The 26731-nt window shown below is 39.1% G+C and overlaps 1 protein-coding gene across 1 annotated transcript in view; it reads left to right on the top strand.

The window, feature by feature from the left end:
* LOC124612261 (peptidoglycan-recognition protein SD-like) overlaps positions 1-26731 on the top strand; it is a 168993-nt gene that overhangs the window by 56664 nt on the left and 85598 nt on the right. The window contains exon 2 of the mRNA XM_047140355.1: positions 3975-4172. Within this exon, the coding sequence (XP_046996311.1) occupies positions 3975-4172 (198 nt within the window). The remainder of the gene's footprint in view (positions 1-3974; positions 4173-26731) is intronic.

Below are 26731 nucleotides of genomic sequence, written 5' to 3'. Positions count from 1 at the left end.
CATTTGGCACAATACGCCAATCACACAGCACTTTATATGACCGGCTGCAATCCTGATAAACTCATCGCTCTACTCCAATGGCAAGTGGACGCAACTATAACTGGTGTCGCCCCAATAAGATTGCCCTCAATGCCGCCAAAACTACGGCAGTCTATTTCACTAATCAGTGCCCTATATGCTGCCCCAACATCTCAGTCTGGGGCATCCAGGTCCCATGGGCCCAAGATAGCAAGTATCTCAGGGTCTGGTTGGAGAAGAAACTTTTCTTCCATCGCCACGCAGAATACATCGCCCATAAAGGGTTAAAGTGGACTAGGGCCTTGTATCCGCTCTTCTCCAGCCGAATTTAGATACCAAGCACTAGCTGTATCACTTCGTTGTACTACCCTCACTAACATATGGTTCCGCTGCATGCGCCACGATTAGTAAGTCCTGGATGCTGACGCTCCAGCACCTACAGAATAAAGTTCTCTGGTGGAGCCTTCACGCCCCTCTGCTCACCATGACTGTCACTCTGCATGAGGAGACAAATACAGCCCTTCTCAAGACGACCATTCACTGCAAGGCTCGACAACTATACAGTAAAGTGGAAGCCCTTTGTGAGACGGTCGCTGGGCTATAAACCATTGGCACCACAGTTCCACATCGCTGACACTGACACCCCATTCCGCTCACCATCCTGGAGGACTCCGATTCGGGCTATGACTGACGATAAGCCCAATATGACCACTTTTTTAGGTCCATTTCATACAGTCACTAGCAGTGGCTAGTTGTCTAGCCACTTTTTTCCTTCACTGTAGAGTTGGAGCATTACTGCACCCCTCCTGTGTACTTCCACTATCGGAGGGTGGTACGGAACTTAAAGTTCCACCGCCACTCCTTTAGAGTGCTATGCTTGGCTGTTATTCAACTGTTGCTTCGAGTTTCCTCTCACTTATCCACCGAGACAGTTGGATCAAATCTGAACCAGTGACGCTGTGTAATAGTAAACTGCTGCAAACAAAAAAATCATCATACAAGTGGTGTCACAGCACAGTAAATATATGCTTAAATTAGGGAACAACTGGTTTTGAGCAAGGATACTGCAGTCTGAAGTTTCTAAGAAATTCCAATTGATGATATAGGAAAAGTTATTTGCGGCACTCATAAATGTTTGAAAAAACATAATACATCATGATACCCATGAGGAATGTCACATTCAGTCAAAGATAATGTAAAAATAACAATAATAGTAGACTGTTGGATCCTTTATGGAAGTAAACATGGGAATTGCATGATAGTTTACTTACCTGAATTCGTGACATCTTCTACACTGGTTGTTAAAGAAGTACACTGCAGTGTCAGTTTGACACAGTCAAAATTGCAACATTGATGGAGTCATAGAATGTCTGAAAATATATTAGTTTGGGACTGTCATATTACTAATAATATTACTAATGAAAGTTGCTGACTCTCATTCACAAATGTCTTATGTTCATAGTCAAGTACACCCTGATGAAGAAAATGTTCCATATATAGGGTGACAAAATGATGAGGATACCTGTGTTAACAGTGCAGTTGGTGAAGCCAAATCTGTATTTACGAGAGTAATCCCAAAAGTAAGGTCTTCTATTTTTTTATTAGTACAGAACTCTGTTTGTGTGGCAGTTGGTCACACTGTTATGAAGAGTGCTTCATGTGCTGTGGGTAAACATGCACATGCCACGCTGAGGCGCTCAGTCTTGGCTTGGCAGCCATTGAGAATGGATCTGCCGTTGGATGTTACCACTAAGTGCGAATTGCCTGCAGTTATTCGGTTTTTGAACGCAAAGAGCACTGCGCCAATGGAATTCCATCGCCAATTGACAGAAGTGTATGGTGAGTTGTGCATGGATGTCAAAAATGTTCGTAAGTGGTGTAGAGAGTTTGCAGCTGGTCGGACTGAAATTCACGACGAACAAAGGAGCGGGAAACCGTCAATTTCTGAGGAGACATTGTGGAAGGTTGAGCAAAGCATGTGTGGAGATCGGCAGATCACCTTCGATGATCTCTGCACGTTGGTTCCTGAGGTTTCCTGAAGCACTGCTCACAGAATTTTAATGGAAACATTGAGCTACCGGAAGGTGTGCGCAAGATGGGTGCCACGCATGCTGACTGAGGACCACATGTGGCAATGAGTTGATGCTTCCCACACATTTCTTCACCACCTTGCAGTCGAATTAGAGATCTTTCTGGACAATTTTCATGGGTGATGAAACCTGGACATATCAATTTACACCTGAGACCAAGCAACAATCATGCCAGTGGCGGAATCCTTCTTCGCCAAAGCTGCGGTAATCCAAACAAACACAGTCATGACAGCCATTTTTTGGGATCGGAAAGGGGTATTGTTGGTCGACTTTATGCCCACTGGGACCACAGTTAACGCTGACAGGTACTGTGAGACTCTGAAAAAACTCAAACGGGCAATTCAGAACTGGAGAAGAGGAATGTTGAGCAAGGGTGTACACATCCTCCATGACAACACTCGCCAACACATTGCTTGGCAAACTGTTGCTCTCCTGCAACAGTTTCAGTGGAACATAATCACCCACCCACCCTATAATCCTGACTTTGCGCCCAGTGACAATCACCTGTTCCCTAAGTTAAAAGAACATTTGGCCGGAAAGTGATTCAGCTCCGACGACGAGGTGAAAGAAGAGATTCATAACTTTCTGAACAGCAATGTGGCGAGCTGGTATATCATGGGCATACAAAAACTGCATAGACAGAAATGGTGATTATGTTGAAAACCAGCTAAAGTGTTCAAGCTGTAAACTGATGTAAACCACTGTAGAAATAAACAGGTCTATGTACTTATAAAAAAAAGAGGAGACCTTACTTTTGGGATTATCCTCGTATGTTTTGTGATCATAGACTCAAGACAAAAGTGCATTACAGATATCTAGCATGTTATTATGATAACACAGGAAATCAAATGAAAAGCAATAGGCTAAATTACTAAATATGACAAAGCAGAAACAACCACAGTAAAATAGGTTTGTATGTTGAATAAATGCACAAGAGAACTTAGATAATAAATCTTCCGCTTAATGTTATGGGCCAGTGTCAGTACTTTAAGAAAGACAAAGGTTATAGATTAATAAAAATATTTGCTAGATCACATGGTAATTCGTTTTTTGTTGTTGCAAACATTGACTGATTTTTGAGAGCTATAAAAGCAATTTTTCATATTTCAGAAGTTAGTAAAGAGTAATATTCTGCCGGAAATGTAACTTCATTTTTTCCAGATCAGTTAATTTTCTTTCATTTTGTAATCCTAAAGTCAGACGTGTTTACTCGTAATCCAAATAAAATGCTGCCTATTATGAGTGCTCACTTAAATAAATTAGCACTAATGAATGAGATTAGACAAAAAGATTTCTTTTTCTTTTCCTATGCCTTTTCCCTTTTCAGTTCATTCCCCACTGTGTCAGTTCCTCTATCCACAGTCCTCTCCTTCTGCCATCCCATTCCTCTATCTGTCCCACACAACTGTGCACCACTCTTGCTTCCTCTTCTCTCATTCTGCTGTGCTGCCTTCCTGAACCCCTCACTATGTCTCTCCACTCTATGCTTGGTCTAACCTCTCTCCCTTTCTTTTCTCTTCTTGAAACAACTTGTGTGCATGTTCGGGGCAGGGGGAGGGGGAAGGGAATGGTGATGGACAAGTTGTACTGATACTAACATATTACAATAATTCCCACATATGAATAGTCTAAATTACTAATATTTTCTCAATAACTGTGACGTACAAAAACTAAGCATTATTAAAGATTGTCTCTCCCTGTTGCATAAAGAAAGAACAATGAAATTGTGTCCTATATGGTTAGACTAAGCAAAACCCCAAGCACTTACATAATCATCAGTCTTAATAAAAACCCTAGGTAGGTTGTTTCCTAGCATAAAGCCTGCTTTCTTCATTATCACAAGTTGAAATTCATCCACTTTTGCAGAAACAACACCTCTGCTCCGACCAGACAGACATGCTGATGATGGTGATGATGCCAGTGGAGATAATCAGAGTTCCATTAACTGGAGACGTCACCTGAAGATAAGATGCACCAACTCAGCACAAATTTTCAACATTATTGCTCTGAGCATTATACTCTTTGGTGGTGTTATTGTATCAGTCTGGCTGTATATTGACAGACGTAAGTTTTCAGGAAGGAATTTTAAATAACATGGCACATCCTTTAAACATTATTATTTTCTAAGAAAGACTGGTTTCTTTTTCAAAAGATTCTTTTTTCAAATAACTGTGAAATTTTGACAAAAATACTTCTTTTGATTCCCCTTACACTGTATATTTTGTGACACAGTCATTGCCATGGTGACAGTCAATATAATACAGTCCCTGTTGTATAAATACAACACTCCAAAATGAAGCAAAATCAGTCTCAAATCCACTGAGCAAAAAATGAATAAAAAGTACAAAATCAGATATTGTTTATTGGCTGTCAGTTTCATTACCGTCCTTCCACTAGTAGTTACCATTGTACTTGTGAATAAAAAATGAATAAAGACACATAGTATTCACTCTGAAAATACTTTCTAGATCAACAGTGGACATTAATTTATGATGGTATAATATTATTTGTAGTAGAGTATTAAAATCTTGCGCTGCCTGATAAGATGAAATTTGAGATATTACTGCAACTGAATGTGTATTTCCCAGCAGAAATAAACATGTTACTAGTGGCCACATGTTTACAAAAATGAAGATTAAAAACATCATTCAAATTATGCATCCATTTCATTCTTTCCAATCATTTTTCAGAGTATCTTATGATATAACTGTGCTTATCATAATGTTTCAAAGCGTAACTTACTAATTGCCTTTCACTATGATTGTCACAAAGTATTTCTTTCAGATAAATCGCTACATTATGTCACAGATTAAGTTCTGACAGTAATAAGCATCAAAATATATACTGTTACTACCTTCTGTGTCTCTCTCAAGGCTTTTTAATATGCCGCCCATAAAATTCTGCTCAAGGAACTGAACTAATGATAATTATTATTAGAGTAAATAGTGAAAAAGCTTTCATGCTTCTGTGAAAATATTTTTCTTAATACACTGATTGTATAAATATTCAGTTTCTCATGACTAGAGTTCTGTTTAATCTGTATACACACTCCTACTAAATACTGTAGTTGTAAACATACTCATTTATCTATGACAAAAATTCTATTAGTTTTTCACCACATTCAGCATTTAGCCTTCTTCTAAACCACTGTAGTGCCTCAGGCAAGGAGTACAAGTACAGTGATATGGCCGTGAATTTACTGCTTTGTATTTCATGTTTGCAGTGTAAGCTCTCTGATTCTTTGTGTTGCTTCTGCCTCTGCTACCTTGGAGCCTTTCTGCTCAGACAGTCCAGTCCTATGATTTGCCAAACTTGAGAGCCACTATGTGACTTTTCCAAAACTACACCTTTTTCTAGACCTCTCCAGTCCTTTTCCTTCACCCTTCTTCCTTCCTCTTCAACCCTTCTGCCTGAAGGAGAAGCCGCTGGCTCCAAAAGCTTGCCAATGAAAACAGTCTTTATGTGTGTGTTCTGCTGCCATTTGGTGAGTAGATTTTTTATATATCCAATTAAATAATTTTGTCAATAATTGCTTTTGTTGTTATATTAAAAATCCTGATTCATGGGGTGTGAGTTTGGGGGAGAGAAAGGGGGGGGGGGGCAACTTTCAAAGGTCACCTTTTTATGTTTTTCGGGAATAACTCAAAAGCTGTGCTTCCAGCAAAAATCTTTCCCAGTACAACTAAACTTCCCAATGAAATATTCATTTTTGCTCTAGGACTAATAGTTTCTGCACTGAAGAGGATATATAAATCACAGGTCATTAAAAATATTGTTTAATGGTGTCTAGTTAATGTTTATTGTTAAATGAAGGGAGTTAAAAACAAATATTAAATTTGTGTACTACATTGATGTGCAATAGAACTGTATTAAGGGATAAATTATGTTCTGGGGTTGTGATAGGCTGGAAGGGGAGAGTGGAGGGTAATTGCATGAGGGAAGGCAGATTGTGACCATGCACTTCCCTCTTCACAGGTTTACAAACTGAAGAGCGAGGAGGCAGTTTGACGCTCTTCCTATCCCACTGAGTCAGATGAAGAAACTATAGGGTGTTTTATAAAATTATACTGACTCTGATCGCCTTGTGAATCATTGGTGATGTGGTGCACAGACATGCCTGGGGGCCTTTATCTTCCACAAAATACATTAACACTACATAAAATACAGATGTGAGTAACTAATGATAGTAAAGCAAGAAATGCTCACAGTTCTACATACAGTTCTACATAGCAAGAGGAGAAATTGATTCATAGTCATCCTGTATGACAATTGTAGCATTCTTCCAGAAAAGGCAAATTCACCTGATATGAGTACTACTCAAGTTTCAGTTTACAGACTGACTGTACCTTCTCACCTTTTTCTTATGTGAGTAGACAAAATAGCTTCACTGAGCTTGTGTTTATACCATGGAGTTATTTTCAGTTTAGTAAGTGGGCACTTATTTGCAGTTGTTATGTGCTCTTTTATGTAAGATACAGTCGTATAAACAATGGGTGAGAAGTGTAATTGTGATGATGTCAGTGACCTTTGATTGACTTGTTAAATTGTAACACCTTGCTGTTGGCTACATCTACATACATATTTAATGAGCCACCATACACTGCATGGCAAAGTGTATCCTGTAACATCATTAGTCATTTCCTTTCCTGTTTTACTCATGGATAGAACAAGGGAGAACCACTGCCTATATGTCTCCACATGAGCCTTAATTTCTCATATCTTATCATCATGCCTCTTATGCCAAATGTATATTGGTGACAATAGGGTCATCCTGCAATCAGCTTCAAATGGCAGTTCTCTAAATTTTCTCAATGGTGTTCCTTAAAAGAATGTTGCCTTCCCTCCAGAGATTCCCATTTAGTTTCCTCAAGCGTTGTGGTAACAGTTGCATGTTGTTCAAACCTACCACTAGCAAATCTAGCAACCTGTCTCTGAATTGCTTCAATGTCTTCCTTTAATCTGACCTGGTGCAGATCAAGCAGTGCTCAAGAACAGGTCACACTAGCATCCTGTATGCAGTCTCCTTTACAGATGGACCACTTTTTCCTAAAATCCTACCAATCAACAAAAGTTGACCATTTGCCTTCATTACCACAGTCCTCATGTGCTTGTTCTATTTGATATTTCTTTGCAACATTATGCCCAGATATTTAAATGACATGACTGTGTCAAGCATGTCACAAGTAATGCTGTATCTGAACATTACAGGTTTGTTTTTTCTACTCATCCCCAACAACTTACATTTTTGTACATTTGGAGCCAGCTGCAGTTCACCACACTGACTATAAAGTTTGTCCAAGTCATCTTGTAACATTCTATAGTCACTCATCTTTGAAACCTTCCCATACACCACAGCATCATCATCAAATAACAGGAAGTTGCTGCTCACCCAGTCTGCCAAATAATTTATATATGTAGAAAATAATAGCAATCCTATCACACTTCCTTGGGGCCTTTCTGATGATACCTTTGTCTCTGGTGAATACTCGCCATCGAGGACAATATACTGGGTTGTATTACTTAAGAAGTCTTCATGACACTCACATATCTTGGAACCTATTCCATATGCTTGTACCTTTGTTAACAGTTTGCAGTGGGGTGCAGCGTCATTGATTATCATTGACAGCATATTGTAAAGACATGTAAATGTGTTGTCACCACACTCTGGTGAATTAATGTATGACCAGAGAGTTATTGCACTTCTTTCATCAGTAGCTGAGTTTTGGTAGACTGCATAAATCTGTTTGATCTTGGCATTGCTCACACCTGGAGAGTGACTTTCACTGACTGGAGCCACTTACCATGCACCCATAGTACATCTTGCAAGGTGCGTGTGGATATGATTGATTGAATGTGACCTAATATGTTCAAGTCTACAACAGTAACACATTGCTTCAGTTATGTTGAAATATATGGAGTTCCATAACACCTAGGTGACCACTTCTGTTGGAGAGGGAGCCACTTTAAGCCTCTGTGTCTTTTCAGACGAAGGGAGAGCTGACGCTGAGATGATTTGAATGCCCATTGTGCTGTGAAAAGTATTCCAGTCATTGAAAATGGAGACAGTGCAATCAACATTGTCAAATACATATTGACACATGTTACACTTGGGGCAGGTTCTTCAGTGTGTTGTACTTTTGAAAGCTTTAGCTGTTGAGCTTTCTTATGTAATAGCTCACTTAATACCTGCAAATAAGTGCTCACTTATTAGACTGAAAGTAACTCCACTATACAGTGGAGAACTCAGTGAAGTTATTTTGTCTACTCACATAAGAAAACAGGATAGGAAATACCGGGAAGATATAGTCTGTCTGTAACCTGAAAAGTCAGCAGTGCTCATTTTGGAAGAAATTGCCTTTCCAATAAGGAAGTAAGAAAGCTACAACTGTCATACAGGATGACTAACAATCAACTTCTCCTATAGCAGCATAGGAATGTGCGCAGATTTATATAGAGCAGGGCCGGCCAGAAATTCTGCACGCGTGCAGTGCTCCTGCACATGTGCAACTTCCAGGTCACAGCGTGCATGCCGCAGCCATCAGCGTTCATGTAGTGCATGTTTCTACGCACAGATGTCGTTTTATCCACTTGCTGGGATACTCTGTACCGGCACATTCTAGTGCTCTTTCCACAGCTTGCAAGCCAACCATGGGAAGGTATTTTGCGTATTAAACATTTAAAATACTGTCCCAGTCTACTCATTGAGATGTCTACTTTTATGTTAACAGTTTAACCCAGTAAGACAAGTAATACAGTTAACAACCATGGGTTTTTATTAAGGCAGCTTGACTGACAGCATGTAAATACGTGTAATGTTTTTGATCTAGTATTTAAGAAAGAGAGCACTTAGTGACTTCCAACGAACCTTATTCATGATTTCAAATAACATTAAACTAAAGCAAGGTTTCCTATAACTAATCCTCGGTGCCCTCAGTTACACCCACATAATCTCTGTCTCACTGACCTCTGAACACAATGATAACTAGAGACCTATCGATGATCACCTGTTATTTCAATACCATTATTGCTACATCTTTCATCAGTGCCATCTGAAATCTACATAATAACCGACAATTAGATGAATGTTATGTTTTATTGACTTCAGCGGAGCGTAGCCCCTCACACTTTAAAAAAAAAAAGCCCTAAATGTAAGTATACATTGGAACAATCGGTTTAATGACCAATTTTCCTGACAATAATGTAACATGGAGCAGAATGAGGCAATAATGCAGTTAGTAAACAATAATTTTTAATTATGAAAGGAATACCGTATTTACTCGAATCTAAGCCGCACTCGAATCTAAGCCGCACATGAAAAATTAGACTCAAAATCAAGGAAAAAAATTTTCCCGAATCTAAGCCGCACCTGAAATTTGAGACTCGAAATTCAAGGGAGAGAAAAGTTTTAGGCCGCACCTCCAAATCGAAACAAAGTTGGTCCATTGTAATATGAGACACAATTTAGGTCGAATGAATGACGATACAGCTACAGTAGTTTGGTTCGAGTCGTAAGCTGAACAGTTAAGCTTTACCAGGTAGCCATTGCTACGCGTCAGGCTCGTATTTATACGGGTACCCTTCCTTTTTCACGTGCTTCATCTGTTTTGAATCGATTGCTTATTTTTCTTTGATCTGATAAGTGCTGTTCTCTTTGTTATAGGTGTTTATGTCACTCTAATCTGAAAATGCGTTGTTGTACTGTGTCATGAATTGTTTGTCGCATTCTGATAATGTGTGGGATACTCTGCCGCTCGTGGCATGGCTTGCTTTTGTGCGCGCTACCGCCGCTTACGATACAAAAAAAAGAGAGGAATTGTCTCATTAGCGAAACAATGGCAAGAGACTGGTATCTGTTGTTACTTACACTGCTGCTTTCTTTGATAGTGATCAACAAGAACCAAATAATAGACTGCGTAAGATAGATGTTCTGAACGAGAGTTTCGCTAAAATTTTTCGCCATTTGAAAATCTTTGCAGACGCCTCTTTTGTACATTACATTCTGCACAGAAATTAGAGTCATCTTAGATTTAAAAATCTAGTCAATTGCCGTGCTTCATTTCTGACTATCACTATTAGGCATAAGAATAATACGAATATAAACGTGACATGATATGTATATTCTTCCACGTTTGCTGTTGTCTCACACTAGTTTCGAAGTTTATTAGGCAGACAGGATTTAAATGAGATAGCAGCAAACACGAAAAAATACATGGCAAAATGTTTATATTTGTATTATTCTTATGGTGAAGAGAATACTGCACGTGATTCTCAATTCATAAAAGTTCCTATTAGCAACCATCTCTTCTCACAGGTAGGAAAAAATTCAGAACGTAGAGTTGGCCATATTGACAAACATCCCAAACAGTCTTGCCAGTCGGATTTTCATAGTACATTGAAATGCTGCTACATTCGAAGATAAACAATACGGAATTTGTATTTACTTCGTTGGATAAAGTATAAAAATGCAGTGGTCGAAACTCGGGGGAAAAAACCTCGTCTTCCACCTTGTTTAAATTTATTTACTGACTCAGAGGTTTTGGCGCCAGTATTTATCTTGGTGCCTGCAAAGTGTGCCTGTGTAGTGCTACATATATTCGACGGCAGAAGTTAGTTGTGGCGGCACCTACCAACATTTTTCAGAACTTGCGCTTATTTGCGCTTGATTCTAAGCCGCAGGCGGTTTTTTGGATTACAAAAACCGGAAAAAAAGTGCGGCTTAGATTCAAGTAAATACGGTAAATCCAAACACGTTTATCACTGGTCATGAGAAATGATATAGTTAATATCAGGCACAAAAGCACGGCTCATTGACGAACACAAGCAGTTGCGAAGATTTTTATCACTTATGCTTGATCGAAACCTTGATTTATTTATTTTCATCACCGAGAAAAATCTTTCACAAACATATGTCGACCCGAACATGGACATAACTCTCGCAGCTTCTCGGTGCAGGCGTGGAAATTCTTGTTGTGAAAAATGTTCTTAGAATTCTTTTGTACTTCGCACTACAAAGAACTTGTCCTTCAGTCTTGTATTGCACTGTAGGTCGATCAGTTCCATTGATAGATCATTCGGAACATCTGCAATTGACGATGAGAATGGTCAAGCAAAGAGGCGAATGACTGGAGACAAACTCATAACATCTGCAAATCATGCTCGAAATTGTTCCTTAATTTTTACAATTATTGACACGTATTCTTGAAATCTAGCTCTTTCATGGACCAGTCCAAGAGTCGGGAAATGTGCAGTGTTTTCTGTCAACATGTCAGAAATTAAATACTCAGTCCACCTTGCAAACTGACATTCAGGTGTGTTCATGTGAGATGTAATGTCCAAGAGAAATGCAAGGTCTGATATCCAACAAGGGTCTTCCAACATAGGTTCGCATTTTCCCTTCTCATGTAAGAATGTTACTATGACCAAACTTAAATCAAAAAATGTTTTCAGCATTTTACCTCGACTGAGCCAACGTACTTCGGTATAGTAAGGTATGTCGCCATACTCCTCTCCTAATTCCTCCAAGAACCGCCAAAACTGGCGATGCGTAAGCCCATGTGTCTTCAGATAGTTTACAGTACACACAACAATTTGCATGACGTTTGCTAACATTACTGATTTTGCACAAAGCGCCTCTCGATGCAGAATGCAGTGAATTCCATACAACGTCTCGTCTGTGTGCCCTAGCTTTTTGTGCATCCATGCTATGAGTCCTCTCTGATGGCCTTGCACTGATGGTGCTCCATCTGTGGTCACTGAGACTAACCGATTCCAGTCCATACCGACACCATCAATCACTTGCTCGACAGCTTGGAGTAAGTCTGCACCTGTAGTAGTCCCTTTCAAAGATACTAAGTCCAAAACGTCCTTGGTTACATGAAGTGCGTTATCAACACCTTGTATGTATATCACAACCTGGGCTGTATCTGTAAGATCTGTTGCTTCATCGAGTGCAACAGAGAAAGCAACAAAGTCTTTAGCATTATTTATTAGCTGCCTGTGCACATCACCGGCCATAGCACTGATACGTCTTGTCACTGTTTGTTTGGATAGACTGATTTCTTGAAACGTGCTAACGTTCGTGGGACACACAAGTTCTGCAGCATCAATCAGACACCCTTTCACAAACTCCCCTCCGGAAAAGGGTTTCCCAGATTGTGCAATTCTTAATGTGATTTTAAAACTTGCTCGCAGTGAAGACTTAGTGTGGTTGTCATTCTGGAAAATTGAAAACAGTCAGTGCACAGCGTGCAGTAAAATAGACATAAATGTAACACAAGAAACTAAGAGTTCAAGAAGTATCAGTTACTTTGATGTATAGTAAAATCAGGTTGATGTGTCTCACCCATTTTCTTAAGGACATTTAATTTTGCTTGCCATTCTTCACTGTTGAGTACAGTCATCTTTGTGATATGTACTGTAGTGTCTTTCAATTGAAAACTTACGCTGGCCACGTATTATTCGGCAGCACAGCAAACACTGTGAGTTTTCACCAACAGCTACAAAAAAAGAATTGCAGTTCCCAGTCATTTTTAAACTACTGAGGACATTGATCTCCCGTCCTTTGCTTTTTTGCAGTACCTGCCATTTCTCAGTACTTCTATGTTAAGGTTATGGTCACCAGGGGTAAACGAGACTGGGTATGTTGCGCTCTTGCTTGTACCACATAAACAGAGAGGTGGAGCCGCCGCCGTTTATTTAGGACACAGGTCTAATAACAGATGTCGCTGTCGCACACGTGCGCGCATGTGCAGCACTTCTGCACATCTGCACACTGTGCAGCGTTTGGCCAGCCCTGATTTAGAGTTTGTCCACATCTGTTTCTTGTGTTAGCATTATTAGTAATTGTTATCTGTATTCCATGTAGTGTTAATACACTTTGTAGAAAATAAACAGGCAGCAGATGTGTCTACATGCTGTATCACCAGTGTAATAAGGAAGGTTCTGTATAACTGTGAAACACCCTATAGTTGCTTCTTGTGATATGGTGGGTTAGAGAGAGTGTGAAATCGCCTTCTCATTCTTCAGTTTGCAGACCTATGAAGGAGGGAAGTTCTTGACCACAATCTGGTAACCTGCCTTCACTCATGCATCTCCTCTCCACACCCCTCTTCCAGCCCATCACATCACAGAACATAATTTATTCCTTAATATCGTTCTAATGCACTTACATGTTTCACATACATTTACTATTTGCTCTTAACCTACTCCATTTAACAATAAACAATAATCTGACAGTTTTTAATAACTTGTGACTGTTCCATCCCCTGCAACATGAAAACTATTTGTCCTAGAGAAAAAAACGGTAGGACAATTTTTGTAGGAAATTTAGTGTAGCCTAGTTCAATTTTGCAATGGGAAACACTTTTGCTAGAAGCCAAGAATTTTGAGATATTCAAGAAAAATGTAAAAAGGTGACCTTTAAATGCCCCCTCCCTCTCTCCATCCCCATGCTTACACCCCACTGCTCAGGAATTTGAGTATATTGTTCATGGCAGTCCCTCCTCCCACTGTACAAAAAAATGTAGCTACAAGATTTTCGCCCTAATTTTCCTTCACTGACTGGACTACAGTGGACTGACAACAGGAAAGCGTCCTCAGCCAAATTAAAAAGCTGCTGTTGCATAGGCTGCATTGTTATCTCACCTTCCTGATGCACTTCTTGCTTAGCTTGCCACGACAACATAATTAATGTCAATATCAGTGGCTCTTCCATCACAGTATTCATTGACAGACTCATGTTAGTTTTTATCACAGCAAACACCAAATTGCTATTTACATGTAATTCCATGAGGACACTAGACACTCCTAGTCTTCCACTGCCACCACCCTTACCTCCAAGTGAACCTCAAGTCACAATTCGTTTGGGTGTTGCTTTGGAGGATCGATGTTGACAGTAACGCTGACAGTGGATTGTCTGCTACATTTTTTGTGCGTGCGGTGTAAACTCTCTGATTCTTTGTGTTGCCTCTGAACCAAAAACAAAGCATAGATATAGATCCTCTTGGCAGTATTATGTTTATTTATTGTAATTACCTATTACATTGCGTGCTTAAATAAACTGTATTTTCATGTGACAAGTTTAAGACCTTTCTTGGTAAACATTTCCACTCCCAAGACCACTTATCTATAAATGAATATCTGGTTGTAAATTTGTTGCAGTGCAGTATGTTTATTTTATGCGAATGGTCTAGCCTCTGGGTTTTCAACAACAAAATGCCTATATAACATGAAACTGTCATGAACTTGCCTCAGAAATATAATGATTAGCTTCATTAAATATACTGTAATGATAAATATTACACACAGCTGTAGAACAGCACTTTCGCTCTTTATGTATTATAAATTTGAAAGTTTGTGTGTGAGTATGTTTGTTACTCCTTTAGGCTGAAAAGTCTGGATGGATTTAGAAGAAATTTGGAAACAAACTACCTTATACCCTAAATTAACATTTAGTCTACTTTTAAAAGTTTGTAATACAAGGTATTTATTGATTTGAAGAATATAATGCAAAATTTGGAATAATAATTACTCTTAAAAAATCTATTTACTTTATGACTTTTGAACTATATTAAGCATTTGTGAAAATGCTTTTATTGTTTAATATGTTATACATAATATGATTCAACATAATAAATAAAATACTTATGCAATCCTCAAAGCATTTAATTCATACTTCCATACAAGCCCATTGCATTTTTGCTGCTGATCATCAGGCTTATCTTATAGCTTCTGAGATATCTTGAAAAGTCACAATAATGCTGTCATTTAAATGCTGTATGACAGAGAGATGTTGGCCTTTATGCGTAGAACATGGTGGGTTCTTAGTGTGGCTGGAGTTTCTTATGGTATGCGAGCATATCCACTGGTAACAGACAGACAATTGGGGGCAGACAATGTTGTTCCAAGTACAATTATAATAAACTTCATGATGCACTGACTTGAAATTGCTTATTTTCTTTCTGTGTCTAGTTAATATGTTACTCCTGCACACTGAAATGGCTACACAGATTTGGATGAAGTTTGGAATGGAAATTGTTTGTACAGTGAATTGACATATTGGTTACCTACATTCAATAACTGTTCCCAGAAGATGGTCAACATGACTACTGCTGCTGTGTGATAGGTAATGTGACAAAAAAAAGTATCCATGAAAGTTAACTTCAAATGAAAGCATTAAGTTTAGCACAGAAATTAGTTTTTAACTATTCTGACAAAATAAATAAGTAAGCCTTTAGATCTAGGACAGCAAAAATATTCTTGTAGGATAAAATCATCACTAAACTCCATAACAATGAAAAGTATGTGCATAAAAATATGTTCAATGGCACCAAGTTATGCATGACAGACCTGAGAAGGCATAGCATGGAAGCCACCATCATCACCAGTGGAGCCAAAGGAGATATTGTATTGATACCATGAATTATTATCATTCCAACAAACTTGCCTTTCCAGTTAAAGCACTTTCAGTTCACTTAGAAAGTGGCCTTCTCAATCACTATACATAAGAGTCAAGGACAAACGTTTCAAATGGCATGTATTCATCTGAGCACACGTGTTTTTCACATGGACAGCTGTATGTTGGCTGCTCACATGTATCAAGAGCCAGAAATCTCTACATATGCACAGAGAACAAGAAGTCTTGGAACATTGTTTACAGAGTAGATTTCTTTTCCATGCTAGGCATGCCGCAAACTGTCAGGAAGTTATTCACTCCCTTTCCTGGCACATCTTGTAATTCACTACTCAGTCACATATTTTTTCCCCTAAAGTAAGTGAGCTGTGAGTGACATGCCAGCTTTGCCCATGTCAGCTTTGCCCATAATCTCAAAAACATTTTTTGGAAGTCACACGGTAGTCTGCTGGGCTGCAAGTGGCTTGTGTCTCAGTTCCTTCAAGGGATAACTTTTGTGATGGGCCATTTCCAGGGATGGTGATTTACAGCATTAACATTTCAATATAAATAGTTTTTTAACTGGGGGTAACACCATGGGGTGCAACTAGTATGGAATGTTAACCTGACTTGTCTGTGCATGTAATAATACATGTTAGAGACAGAGGGTAAATAGATAAATAAATTTAGTTTATGTTTACTACTAATATCAGCTCAGGCCCTGAATCCTGCAAAAAGTCTAAACATGCTGTTTAAGCAATGGCTATTTCTGTGGCTTGCCAATAAGACCCATTTCTGGTCGTTATTTTATACAGGATGATTCACTGTCCCTATTAATCTTGCTTTATGCAGCCCTCCATGTTACATCTGATATTCAAAAAACATACATGATATTTTCATATTTTCTTGCTCATTACATGCAAGCTATTAATCCTACAGGAAAAATAAATGAGAACTTTTTCTAGGAAATCTACTGTAGTTAAATTTCGCATCAGGATATGTTCCCACTAGAGGCCATAGTTTTTGAGTTGTTCAAGAAAAATGGAAAAGAGTGACCGTCGGACACATCCTCCCTCCCACATTCAGCCCCCACTGGTCAGTATGTTGTCAACAGCACTCCCTCCTACTGCTGTACAAAAATTTGCAACTGCATGAATTACTCCCCATATTTGAAATCTTTAAGTCTTCTTTTATTGACCTTATTATGCCACTGGTTTAGTCAAGCACTTACTGATTGTAAAATTGACATTTCTATAAATTTTACATAACATTCTTGTGAATTTTAACAGTGTAAAATGAACAATTACATAATCGTATTCATCAGGTATTCTGACTTTGAAACTACTGTCCTGGTAAGGATTAAGTTTGGATCAAATTGTGAACATAATTAATTTTAGCATAACATTTACGAAAGTTGTTTTTCTGTCATTATACTCACAGGCAGATTTAAATTGGTTAACAAAATAGCTCACTACATTGGTGGTATAATAGCCCAATCAACAGAGATAAAAAAGGTTGAATATTAGGAATAGTTTTTGTGGTCAGAAATTTTTGTATGGTGGTTGGAGGAGGTGTCACAAATGGCACGATGCTGACTGGTGGTGGCTGAGTGTAGGAGTGGGGGTGTGTTTGAAGCCCACTTTTGTACGTTTTTCTTGAATAACTCGAAAATTATGTCCTCCGGTGGAAAAGTATCTTTCCTTTTTTCTGTAGGACTAATAGTTTGCATGTAGCATGTGAGAGTATATTAAAACCTCACACATGGTTTTTGAAGGCCAGATACAATAATGTGGACTGCATAAAATGATGTCAGTAGGTGCAGCTGAATCACCTTAGATTTGTCATACACGAGATTAACTAGATGATAGTTCATGGCAAAGTTTAACAATCATATTTTGGCTAATAAAATATTCTTACCTATAGGCCTACCATATTTTTGTGGGACCAACCCAGAAGACATTTTTGAAATTATTTAAAAATCTTCACAGTTTACTGAAGCAGTAAACCTTATTTATTCATATGTATTTTTTATTAAACAAGACAGAAATGAATTGTTTGTTTTAATTACATCATTAAATTTACAACAAGAAAGTTCTGAATTAATTTTAACATTCAGTAGGTGTTTAAGGGGAGATACTGAATGTCAGCCTTTTTCTGCAGACCAAATGTTGGAAGCAGATGTCCCAGATTAAGACAGTGTAAACTCAACCATTTTAGAAATATTGCAACATGAAGAATCAGCCTTTTGAAACACTTTAAAAAATGCTTTCCACTTTTCTTAAACAGTATCTAGTACTTTTTCAGAACTTGAAACCCAACCCAACCTAACCATTGGTTTCAAATTGCCTGGTTCCATAATGTATGTCTATCAAATAGGACATCAATATTTATGGAATCTTTTGTAGTTTCATTAATGGCTTGTGCTCTCTCCTAAATCACACCAGGTTGTTTCAGTTTGTAAATTGATTTACTGAAACTTATTTGCTTTATCAGCTCTGGTTCTTCACAAATCCAAGTACTGGATACTAGAATTATAAATCTGTGTGTGCTTGAGAAGAATTTTTGTTCCTGTGCCTCATTAGTTTCTTTTATTGTGTACAGCAGTACTTTGACAGAAGACAGTACAAAACATTAAACACACACTTTCTTTTGCCTATTGCTAAATGATAAGACATGAAACAAATAGAGATGAAATGAACAAAAATGTGTAGACCAGTTACTTCACACACAGAAACAACATACACATATCACTCTTGTTGTGTTGCTAAATGACTAACAAGTGTGTGATAAGATGTGATAGAACCATTGCCATGCCTCCCTATCAACATCAGTGCTTGCTCCATGGTTGGCTGAGAGAGGCACAGCCACAAGAGAATGTTTAAAAATGTGATGTTGAACATACAGGTCCAATCTATTAACCCTGTAACTGTCCTGGATGTGTTAACACAAGTGCCTTTGCACCTGTCCCTGTGTGCTCAGAATGTGTTTGCATGTGTAAACATGTTCAGAGCACACAGGGACAGGTACAAAGGCGCACACATTAACACATCCAGGGCAGTTAAAGGGCTAAAAAAATCATCGACTGTCCCAAAATTCTCAAACCCCACACATTTTTGCAACCCTGAAATTGCTGCTGGTAGCACTAATAAACCAGGACTGTCTGGGCAAAATTCAGATGTGTCATAAGCAAATTTATGTATAACATGATCCCTATACGTAGCAATAGTCAGAATATGCTAAATTAGGATAATAAAAGGATTTTTATTGTGTTTTATATTTATACCCAACAGACAAATCAGGAGAACCAATAAAACTTTCAGAACAGAACCAGAGTACTTACAATCACACAAGAAAGAAATAACAGAAAAAATTTAGGAAAATTCACAATAATGACTGGACATAACTGCCAATAAAAATGAAGGAACTGATAAAATTAGGACTACCACTGAGAAAAAGGAAACACAGGTAGTGGAAGATGACATGTGACAGAGCCATAGAAGACAGAATACAGCCCTGGAATAAGTATGAACGTCTGAAAAATGGGACGAATTCAACAGGATACAATTTTTACAGAACACTCAGAGAAAATATGGCAGGGTGCTTCAATAAACAAGATAGAACATTGGAGACAAGCCTGAAAAAGGACTTTGAAATATTAGTGCAATTTCAGCACACTACTAAACTGTGATAAACCAATGCAGAGTCTACAGTTCAAGAAGCCAGAACCTAACTCCAATTCCACACCCCCAACACATGAGATCATGAAGTAATAAAATCTTTGAAAATAATACAGCTCTTGGAGAAGATGGACTGATTGTGGAAATTTGGAAATTAAACCACAAAAATATGACACCCAAAATACACAGGATCATCAGAACATCTGGGAAACAGAAAAGGTACCGGAAGAATGGAAGTCAGCCCTAATGCGTCCGCTCCACAAAAAAGGAGACCAAACAGACCCTAATAACTACAGAAAATTTTTGCTACAGCCTGTGACATACAAAATACTCTCCAAAGCCATGTTAAATCAGCTAGATCCTCATTTGTTGACTTCAAGAAGGCCTATGACTCCATAGATAGAGGAACACTCTTCAACAAACTGGAAGAAATGAAGGTGGACAAGAAGACTATAAAGCTAATTCAGGAAATATTAACAAATACAACATCCAAAGTTAAATTTATGGAAAAGATCTTGAAACCATTCAAAATCAAGACTGGTTTCAATGGGGTAAAGATGGGGAGACAGAAGGATAAAAACATCAATATAAAATATCTGGCCTTTGTTGATGCTATATCCTTCATAACAAATAATAGAAAAGAAGCCAAAGAAACTGTAGAGACACTACACAAAATTTCAAAAAGATGACACAAGCAGAAAGTTTCAAATATATGTGAGAGATTAGACAGAAAACAGGGCTGAATTTGACATCTCATGAAGAACAGATTACAAAACTACAAAAAGCATACTAACTTATATGGAAACATTACAACAAAAGAAGTATTTCTGTCGATGCCAAAATGAATACACTAAAGTGCAGCAGTCTTACCAGAGGCCTCATATGCCTAAGAAACAACAGTAATCCAAGGAGGAATGAAAATAAAACAGATGGAAAAAAAAGAGAGAAAAGATCTACCAGCCAATTCAGAGAGAGGGGATGTGGAGAAAGTGGTCAACAAAAGGACCGTACAAACAGACAGAGATGATCACAAACAACATCAGGAAAATAAGGGACACATACATAGAATGAATGAAAGCAGACTGACCCAGAAGATTTTTAACATAGTGACAAACAATACAGTGAAAATCAGCTAGGTAAAAGAAACTGTAGAAGAACTCAAGAACCTGAATATCTCCACGGAAGACAAGACAGACAAGGAAAAATACAGAGAAGAAAAAATTACAGAAAACAGAAATTTCAGAAAATTCCCATTAGTAGAAAACAGGAAAGAAGTTGACAGAAGAGAGGAAGAAGAAACACAGTGAATATATGAGAGGTTTTTTGGAGGAAGAAAGAAAGAGTCAGAAAATGCCATGAAAATTGATTGTGTTTTATACTCTCCATAATTAGGGAATTACTGGTGATAATAATAATAATAATAATAATAATAATAATAAAAGGATTTTTATTACATCTGTGCAATTAAAATTTATTTTTTCAAATGAGAGCTCCAGTTCAATGTAATGAAGGTAATAAGCTGCTCTATTATGATGTATTTAGCAAACAAAGTCTTTGTCACATATAAGTTGTTACTTTTTATTTATGGATGACTGGTTTCAATATGATAAAAGCAATGAAATAGAATAATAGTCATCACCCAATGACAGAGCTCTTTTAAGTGTGGACCGCCCTCTGCAGGCCCTTCTGGTAAATGTTAAATGTAGATGGTCAGTAGGATGCCAGCCTGGTAACCAAGGAGATAATATACAATCTACCACCAATCAAAGATGTTATAGCCCATTTTTACTCTGGTGTTTACTTTTATATCTGCCCTCCACTTGTGTTGAATTACTCTCCACACAGCAATTCACCAACTGGTTCTGTGATTTTTGTTGTCAGTTAGTACTATTTTCTTTTTTATGTGCACCTTGTACATTACTATAGGCATGCAACAATTCACTTTTTTAAACCTAGTTTCACACTAGTTATCTTAAGTTACTCCAGTAGCTGATTAAATTATCTCCATTATAGACAAACAGTAGAACAGCATCAGAAAAATTAAGGTGATTCAGATATATTCCATTAACATACATTTCTTTATTTTTTTCTCCCAGTTTAACAATCTACAAACTTCATCCAGTGCTAAGAATAATGTTAGTGATGTATAATCTCATTGCCAGATTCCTCCTGCAGTTTTGAATTGCTCAGTGTCATCATAAGGTCTAATGAAAATTGTAGTATTCATACACAAATTTTTCAATATACCAATACTGCAGTGGTGTGTAAGTTAAAAGGTGTGTGCACCAGTTTCTTCTCTATCTCTGTCCTGCACCATGTGCTGTGTATGAAGGTGTTCTCTCCCATGGCAGTTGGCAACAAAATATATCTGCCTGTGAGAACATCATTTTTTACTTCTGAGCACCTATCTACAACTTTCTATAATCAGACAAACTATCTCTGTCAGCCTCTAATTTAGTACTTGTTTTGTTTGATTTATGTCAGTTGTAATGAACATTTTAGTGGCTCAAATGCTTCACCACACATACACTAATATAAAATAAATGAAGAATATGTTCTGCATGCATTCAAAAATATATGCTAAAGGCAGATATGGTATAATGATGCTATTAGTTGGGAAGTATTATGATAGAATATCACTTGCTATGGTACATTGTCCCACTACCTGCCTCCTTTTGAACCCATCACTCTCAAATCAACCCTCTGTTGCCCAGGATTTTGTAACAACTGAGTCAATAGCCTTTCCAAAATCTATGAACTGCAGGTAAAGTGGACATTCATACTCACAGTTGCATGCTATGGTTTTCTTCCATTACTTGATTTTGACAAATGAAAGAGTAGTGTAACTCTAGGTTTTTACATTACCATATGAAGTAATTTCTTTGGAAGAATGTGTAAACAAAACAGTGTTTTAAACTAGGAATAAATTTAACAAGGCTACATTGTTTTTCACTGGCCTCATATTTGTAAGGATGGAGGAATAATCCCTATTGGGATATCCTGATTTGGTTTTCTGTGGTTTCCTTAAATCATTTCAGTAAAATGATTGGATGGTTCCTACTATAATCCAACAGCTGACTACCTGTCCTACCCTCATTAAACTAGACTTCCAAGTATTCAGACACTACTATGTATAAATTTTGTTTTTTGGTTTTAAAAAGTGCTGCCTGAACAAGTACATATCCTTGTAGAAAAGCGATCCACAGATGGATAAAGTTGCTGCTGCTACTTCGCTTAACTCAAATATCAGAATGGTTCCTTTCAACCCTGTCCTTCCCTAATCTGAGCTGGTGCTCCACATCTACTGGCCTCATCAATGGGTTTTCAAACCATAATCTTTCTTCTTGCCTTCCTACTACTATTACTTGCAATTGGCTCATTGATCTACATCCACTTCTAAAGCTAGCTTGTTTGTTTGTCTAATTGAAACCTACTCTGTATGTGTTTGGTAAAAAATGTTTGTGAATATCTCGTGCAACATGGAACGGGTACTGGCACAGCCATTGTCTTATATTACTATCATTGTCTTATATGTTCGGAACTTCTAGGAATGAATTTACACACTCCTTTTGTATTACTTTGCCCACAACTTCAACAGTTTCTTTTAATTCATCATGCCTTGAGTGACTTTATAGACTTTGTCTGAGGTTGCTTCTGAATTTTATTGTCTGCATTATTCACACTCCGCATTTCTACTTCATCTCTTGAACTGCAGAAGCATTTAAGGAAAATTTGAAGTCCTGTACAATGCCTTGTCTGTTGTTAGTTACTCTACCATCTGCCACCTTAACTGATAAATTTTTGCATCTACCCAACATAAGTTTTTAAACAATGAAAACTCAAGGTTGTAATATCAACAATATAAGGAAGAATGTAAATTGTCACTCACCACAAAGATGACACGTTGAGTTGAGATTTTCTTCAGAAAAAGAAACACACCCACATTCATTCACACAAGCAAGTGCACCTCATGGACGCATGACCATCATCTCCGGCAGCTCAGACCAGAATGCAGCTGTCACGTTGAATGGAAGCAGTAATCTGGAGGGGGCAGGGAAGAGGAAAGGATAGTGGAGTATGGATGGGAGGGTGGAAGATGCTGTCTGGTGGAGCATGCAGGGACTAGAAGGAGGCATGACAAGGCTGCAAACTGGCGCAGCGTGAGGAGGCTGTGGGGCAGGGAGGTTTTGTGTATGTGTATGTGTGTGTGTATGTGTGTGAGTGGCAGGGGGGGAGGGCAGGGGCAGAGTGAGAAAGGGAAAAGATGGGTAGGTGCTCAGGTGGTGCTTGGCAATGGGTGACACACAAAGAAGATGAGGGCATGAGAATAGGGATAGAGAGGGAAGGTAACTGTTAGGTGGAGGGTGTGGGAACAGTTGCTTGAGGCTAGGATAATTGTGGGAGTGGAGAATGTGTTTTAAGGATAGCTCCCATCTGCACAATTCAGAAAAGCAGATGGTGGAGAGGAAGATGAAGATGGATCAGGTTGTGAAGTACCCATTGAAATCAAGCATGTTATGTCCAGCTGCATGTTGTCCCACAGGGTGCTCTACTTTGCTCTTGACAACAGTTTGGTAGTGATCACTCATCCTGGTGGACAGCTGGTTGGTTGTCATATCAATATAAAAAGGTGTCCGAGGATTGCAGCAGAGCTAGTTTATGAGATGGCTGCTTTCGCAGGTGACCTGGCCAGTGATGGGATAAGATAACCCTGTGACAGGGCTGGAATAGGAATTGCTGCATGGGCCGATTGGGTAGGTTTTGCACCAGGCTCTTCCACAGGGATAAATCATTTCAGGGCATGATGACTGGTAGTCAAGGCCCTGATGAAAGATGTTGTTCAGTTGTCCCAGACTGGTGTGGTAATGAGTAACAAAATGGACTCTCCTTTGTAGCTGGTCCTTGGGGGCAGTGGGAGGATTCTTGTGTGTGTGTTTTGGGGGGGGGGGGGGAGATGGCATGGGAGATCTGTTTGTGAACTAAGTGTGGGGGATAGGGCCAATCTTTGAAGGCCATGGTGAGACCTTCCGCATATTGGGTAAGGGAGTTCTTGTCATTGCATATATACCTACTTGGTGTGGGCAGGCTGTATGGTAGGGTTTTTTTGGTGTGGAAGGGACAACAGGTATTGAGATGCAAATACTGTTGGTGGGTTTAATGTGGACAGAAGTGTGGATGGAGCTATCAGAGAGGTCAACATCGAATAAGGTGGCACACAACAATCCTGGACACCCCATTGTAGCTAGTCATTGTGCCCCCTGTGGAAAAATTTTGGTCCTCATTGACCAGTATCTACAACAAATTGCCTATATTATAGCCTCCATGTCAAAGATACCGACCATTTCTTTCACTGACTCTCCACGATCCCCATCCCTTTACCTCCTGGATCCCTGCTCATCACTGTTGACACCACTTCTCTATACACCAACATCCCCATGGCCTTGCTGCTACTGAACAGTACCTTTCCCAATACTCTTCATAGTCAAAACCCACTATCTCATTCCTCATACACCTTACTAACTTTATCCTGACTCACAACTATCTCTTCTTTGAAGGGAAGGTATAAAAACAAATCCACAGTACAATCATGGGCTTCCTGCATGGCACCTTCCTATGCCAACCTGTTTATGGGTCGTCTAGAGGAGATCTTCCTAGTCTCCCATAACACTAAACTCCTAGTATGGTTCAGGTTCATTAATGATATCTTCATGACTTGGACTCAGGGCAAAGATACCCTGTCCCAATTCCTCCATACCTCTGACCACATTAAACCCACCAACTGGAATAGTATCTGCATTTCAACAGATGTCATCCGTTCCATACCAACAAATTCTCTCCCATACAGCGTGATCACCAAGGGACAGCATATCTGCAGTGACAAGAGCTGCCTTGCTCAGTGTAGTGAGGGTCTCACTGAGGCCTTCACAGACAGGCACTGTCTCCCCAAACAGATCTCCTGTGCCATTTTCCTGCACACCTATCACCACCCCAAAAAACTAATTACAACAGAGTGTCCCCTATGTCACCCAATACCTTCACATACAAAACAACTGAACCAGATGCTTCATCAGGGCTGTGTTTACCTATCATCATCCCCTGAAATGAGGGACATCCCACCTAAGATCCTTTCTACCACTCTTAAATTGGTATCCATCATCTGCCCAACCTCCACAACATCCTAGTCCAGCCCTATGCCACTCCTAATCCCAATCACTTGCCACAAGGATCATACCCCTGTGGAAGACCCAGGTGCAAGATCTGTCACTCAGCACTTCATATTCCAGTTCTGTCACAGACTGATTCTACTCCATCAGAGAATGAGCCACTTGTGGAAGGTGCCATGTCATCTGCCAGCTCTACTGTGGTCATCACACAGCTCTTCATATTGGTATGACTACTAACCAGCCATCCACCAGGATGACAGACCAAAGCCAAACTGTGGCCAAGAGCAGAGTAGTCCATGCTGTGGCACAACATGCAGCTAACATAACATGCTTGATTTTACTGGCTGTTTCACAACCCCGGCCATCTGGACCCTCCCATCTACCACCAGCTTTTCTGAACTGTACTGAAGGGCGTTATTCTTATAACACTTGCTCTGTTCCCAAAATTATCCTGACCTCAACCTATAGTAACCTACTGTCCTCACCCCCTCCACCCAACTGTTTCTAGCCCGTGTCCTATCACCTCCTCCCTATTCTCATGCCCTCACTCTCTTTGTTTGCCTCTGCCATGCACCCACCCATCTTTTCCCTTCCCCTCTCCTCACATTTTCTGTCCCCTGCCCCCCATCCCCCCCCCCCCCCTCTCATCCCAAATGTAAGAACTCCCTGCCCCACAACCTCCTGATGCAGCACCTGTTTGCAGTCTTGTCATGCCTCCTTCTAGTCCCTGCATGCTCCACCAGACAGTATTCTCCTCCCCCCACCCCCCCCCCACCCCCTATCTGTACTCTGTTGTCCCTTCCCCTTCCTTGTTCTCTCAAGACTTCTGTTTCCATTCAATATGACAGTTGCATTCCAGTCTGAGCCACCAGAGATGATGGTCAAGTGTGTGTGAGGTGTACTTTCTTGTGTGAATGAATGTGTGTGCATCTTTCCTTTCCTGAAGAAGGCTTTGCTGAAAGGTAAATGTGTAACTGTCTTTTCATTGTGCCTGTCTGTAACTCAATGGATCATCTTTAAGCTGAGCTGCAATCTATCTTTTTCCTTATTTTGTTGATATTCCAATGTGAAGTGTCTGTTGTTTGATTTTGACTAATGGCTTTTCTTCCATCCTGCAACCCTGTGATGTTTTCCTTTGTTTCTATTTTCTATAGCATTATTCTTCCCAGTGTCCATTCTTTCTCTTTTTTTCCTGTGTTTATTCATCGCCTTCCAAACTGCACTTACTTCTGAGCCACAATATATCAGTGACCTTGTCTGTGCACAACACACTGCTACATGACCATGCCAATTATTGATGCAGCATCTGATGTCCCAAATTCTTCCCACTGATAGTTTGGCCAATTCCTGTTGACCCCACTTCCTCTTTTGTCCTCACATATTTTTGAATTT

This window comes from Schistocerca americana, chromosome 1 (assembly GCF_021461395.2).
Source record: "Schistocerca americana isolate TAMUIC-IGC-003095 chromosome 1, iqSchAmer2.1, whole genome shotgun sequence".
In the NCBI taxonomy this organism is placed as follows: Eukaryota; Metazoa; Arthropoda; class Insecta; order Orthoptera; family Acrididae; genus Schistocerca; species Schistocerca americana.
The sequence above is the reverse complement of the archived record's forward strand: the minus strand, read 5'-3'. Positions and strand labels throughout refer to the sequence as shown.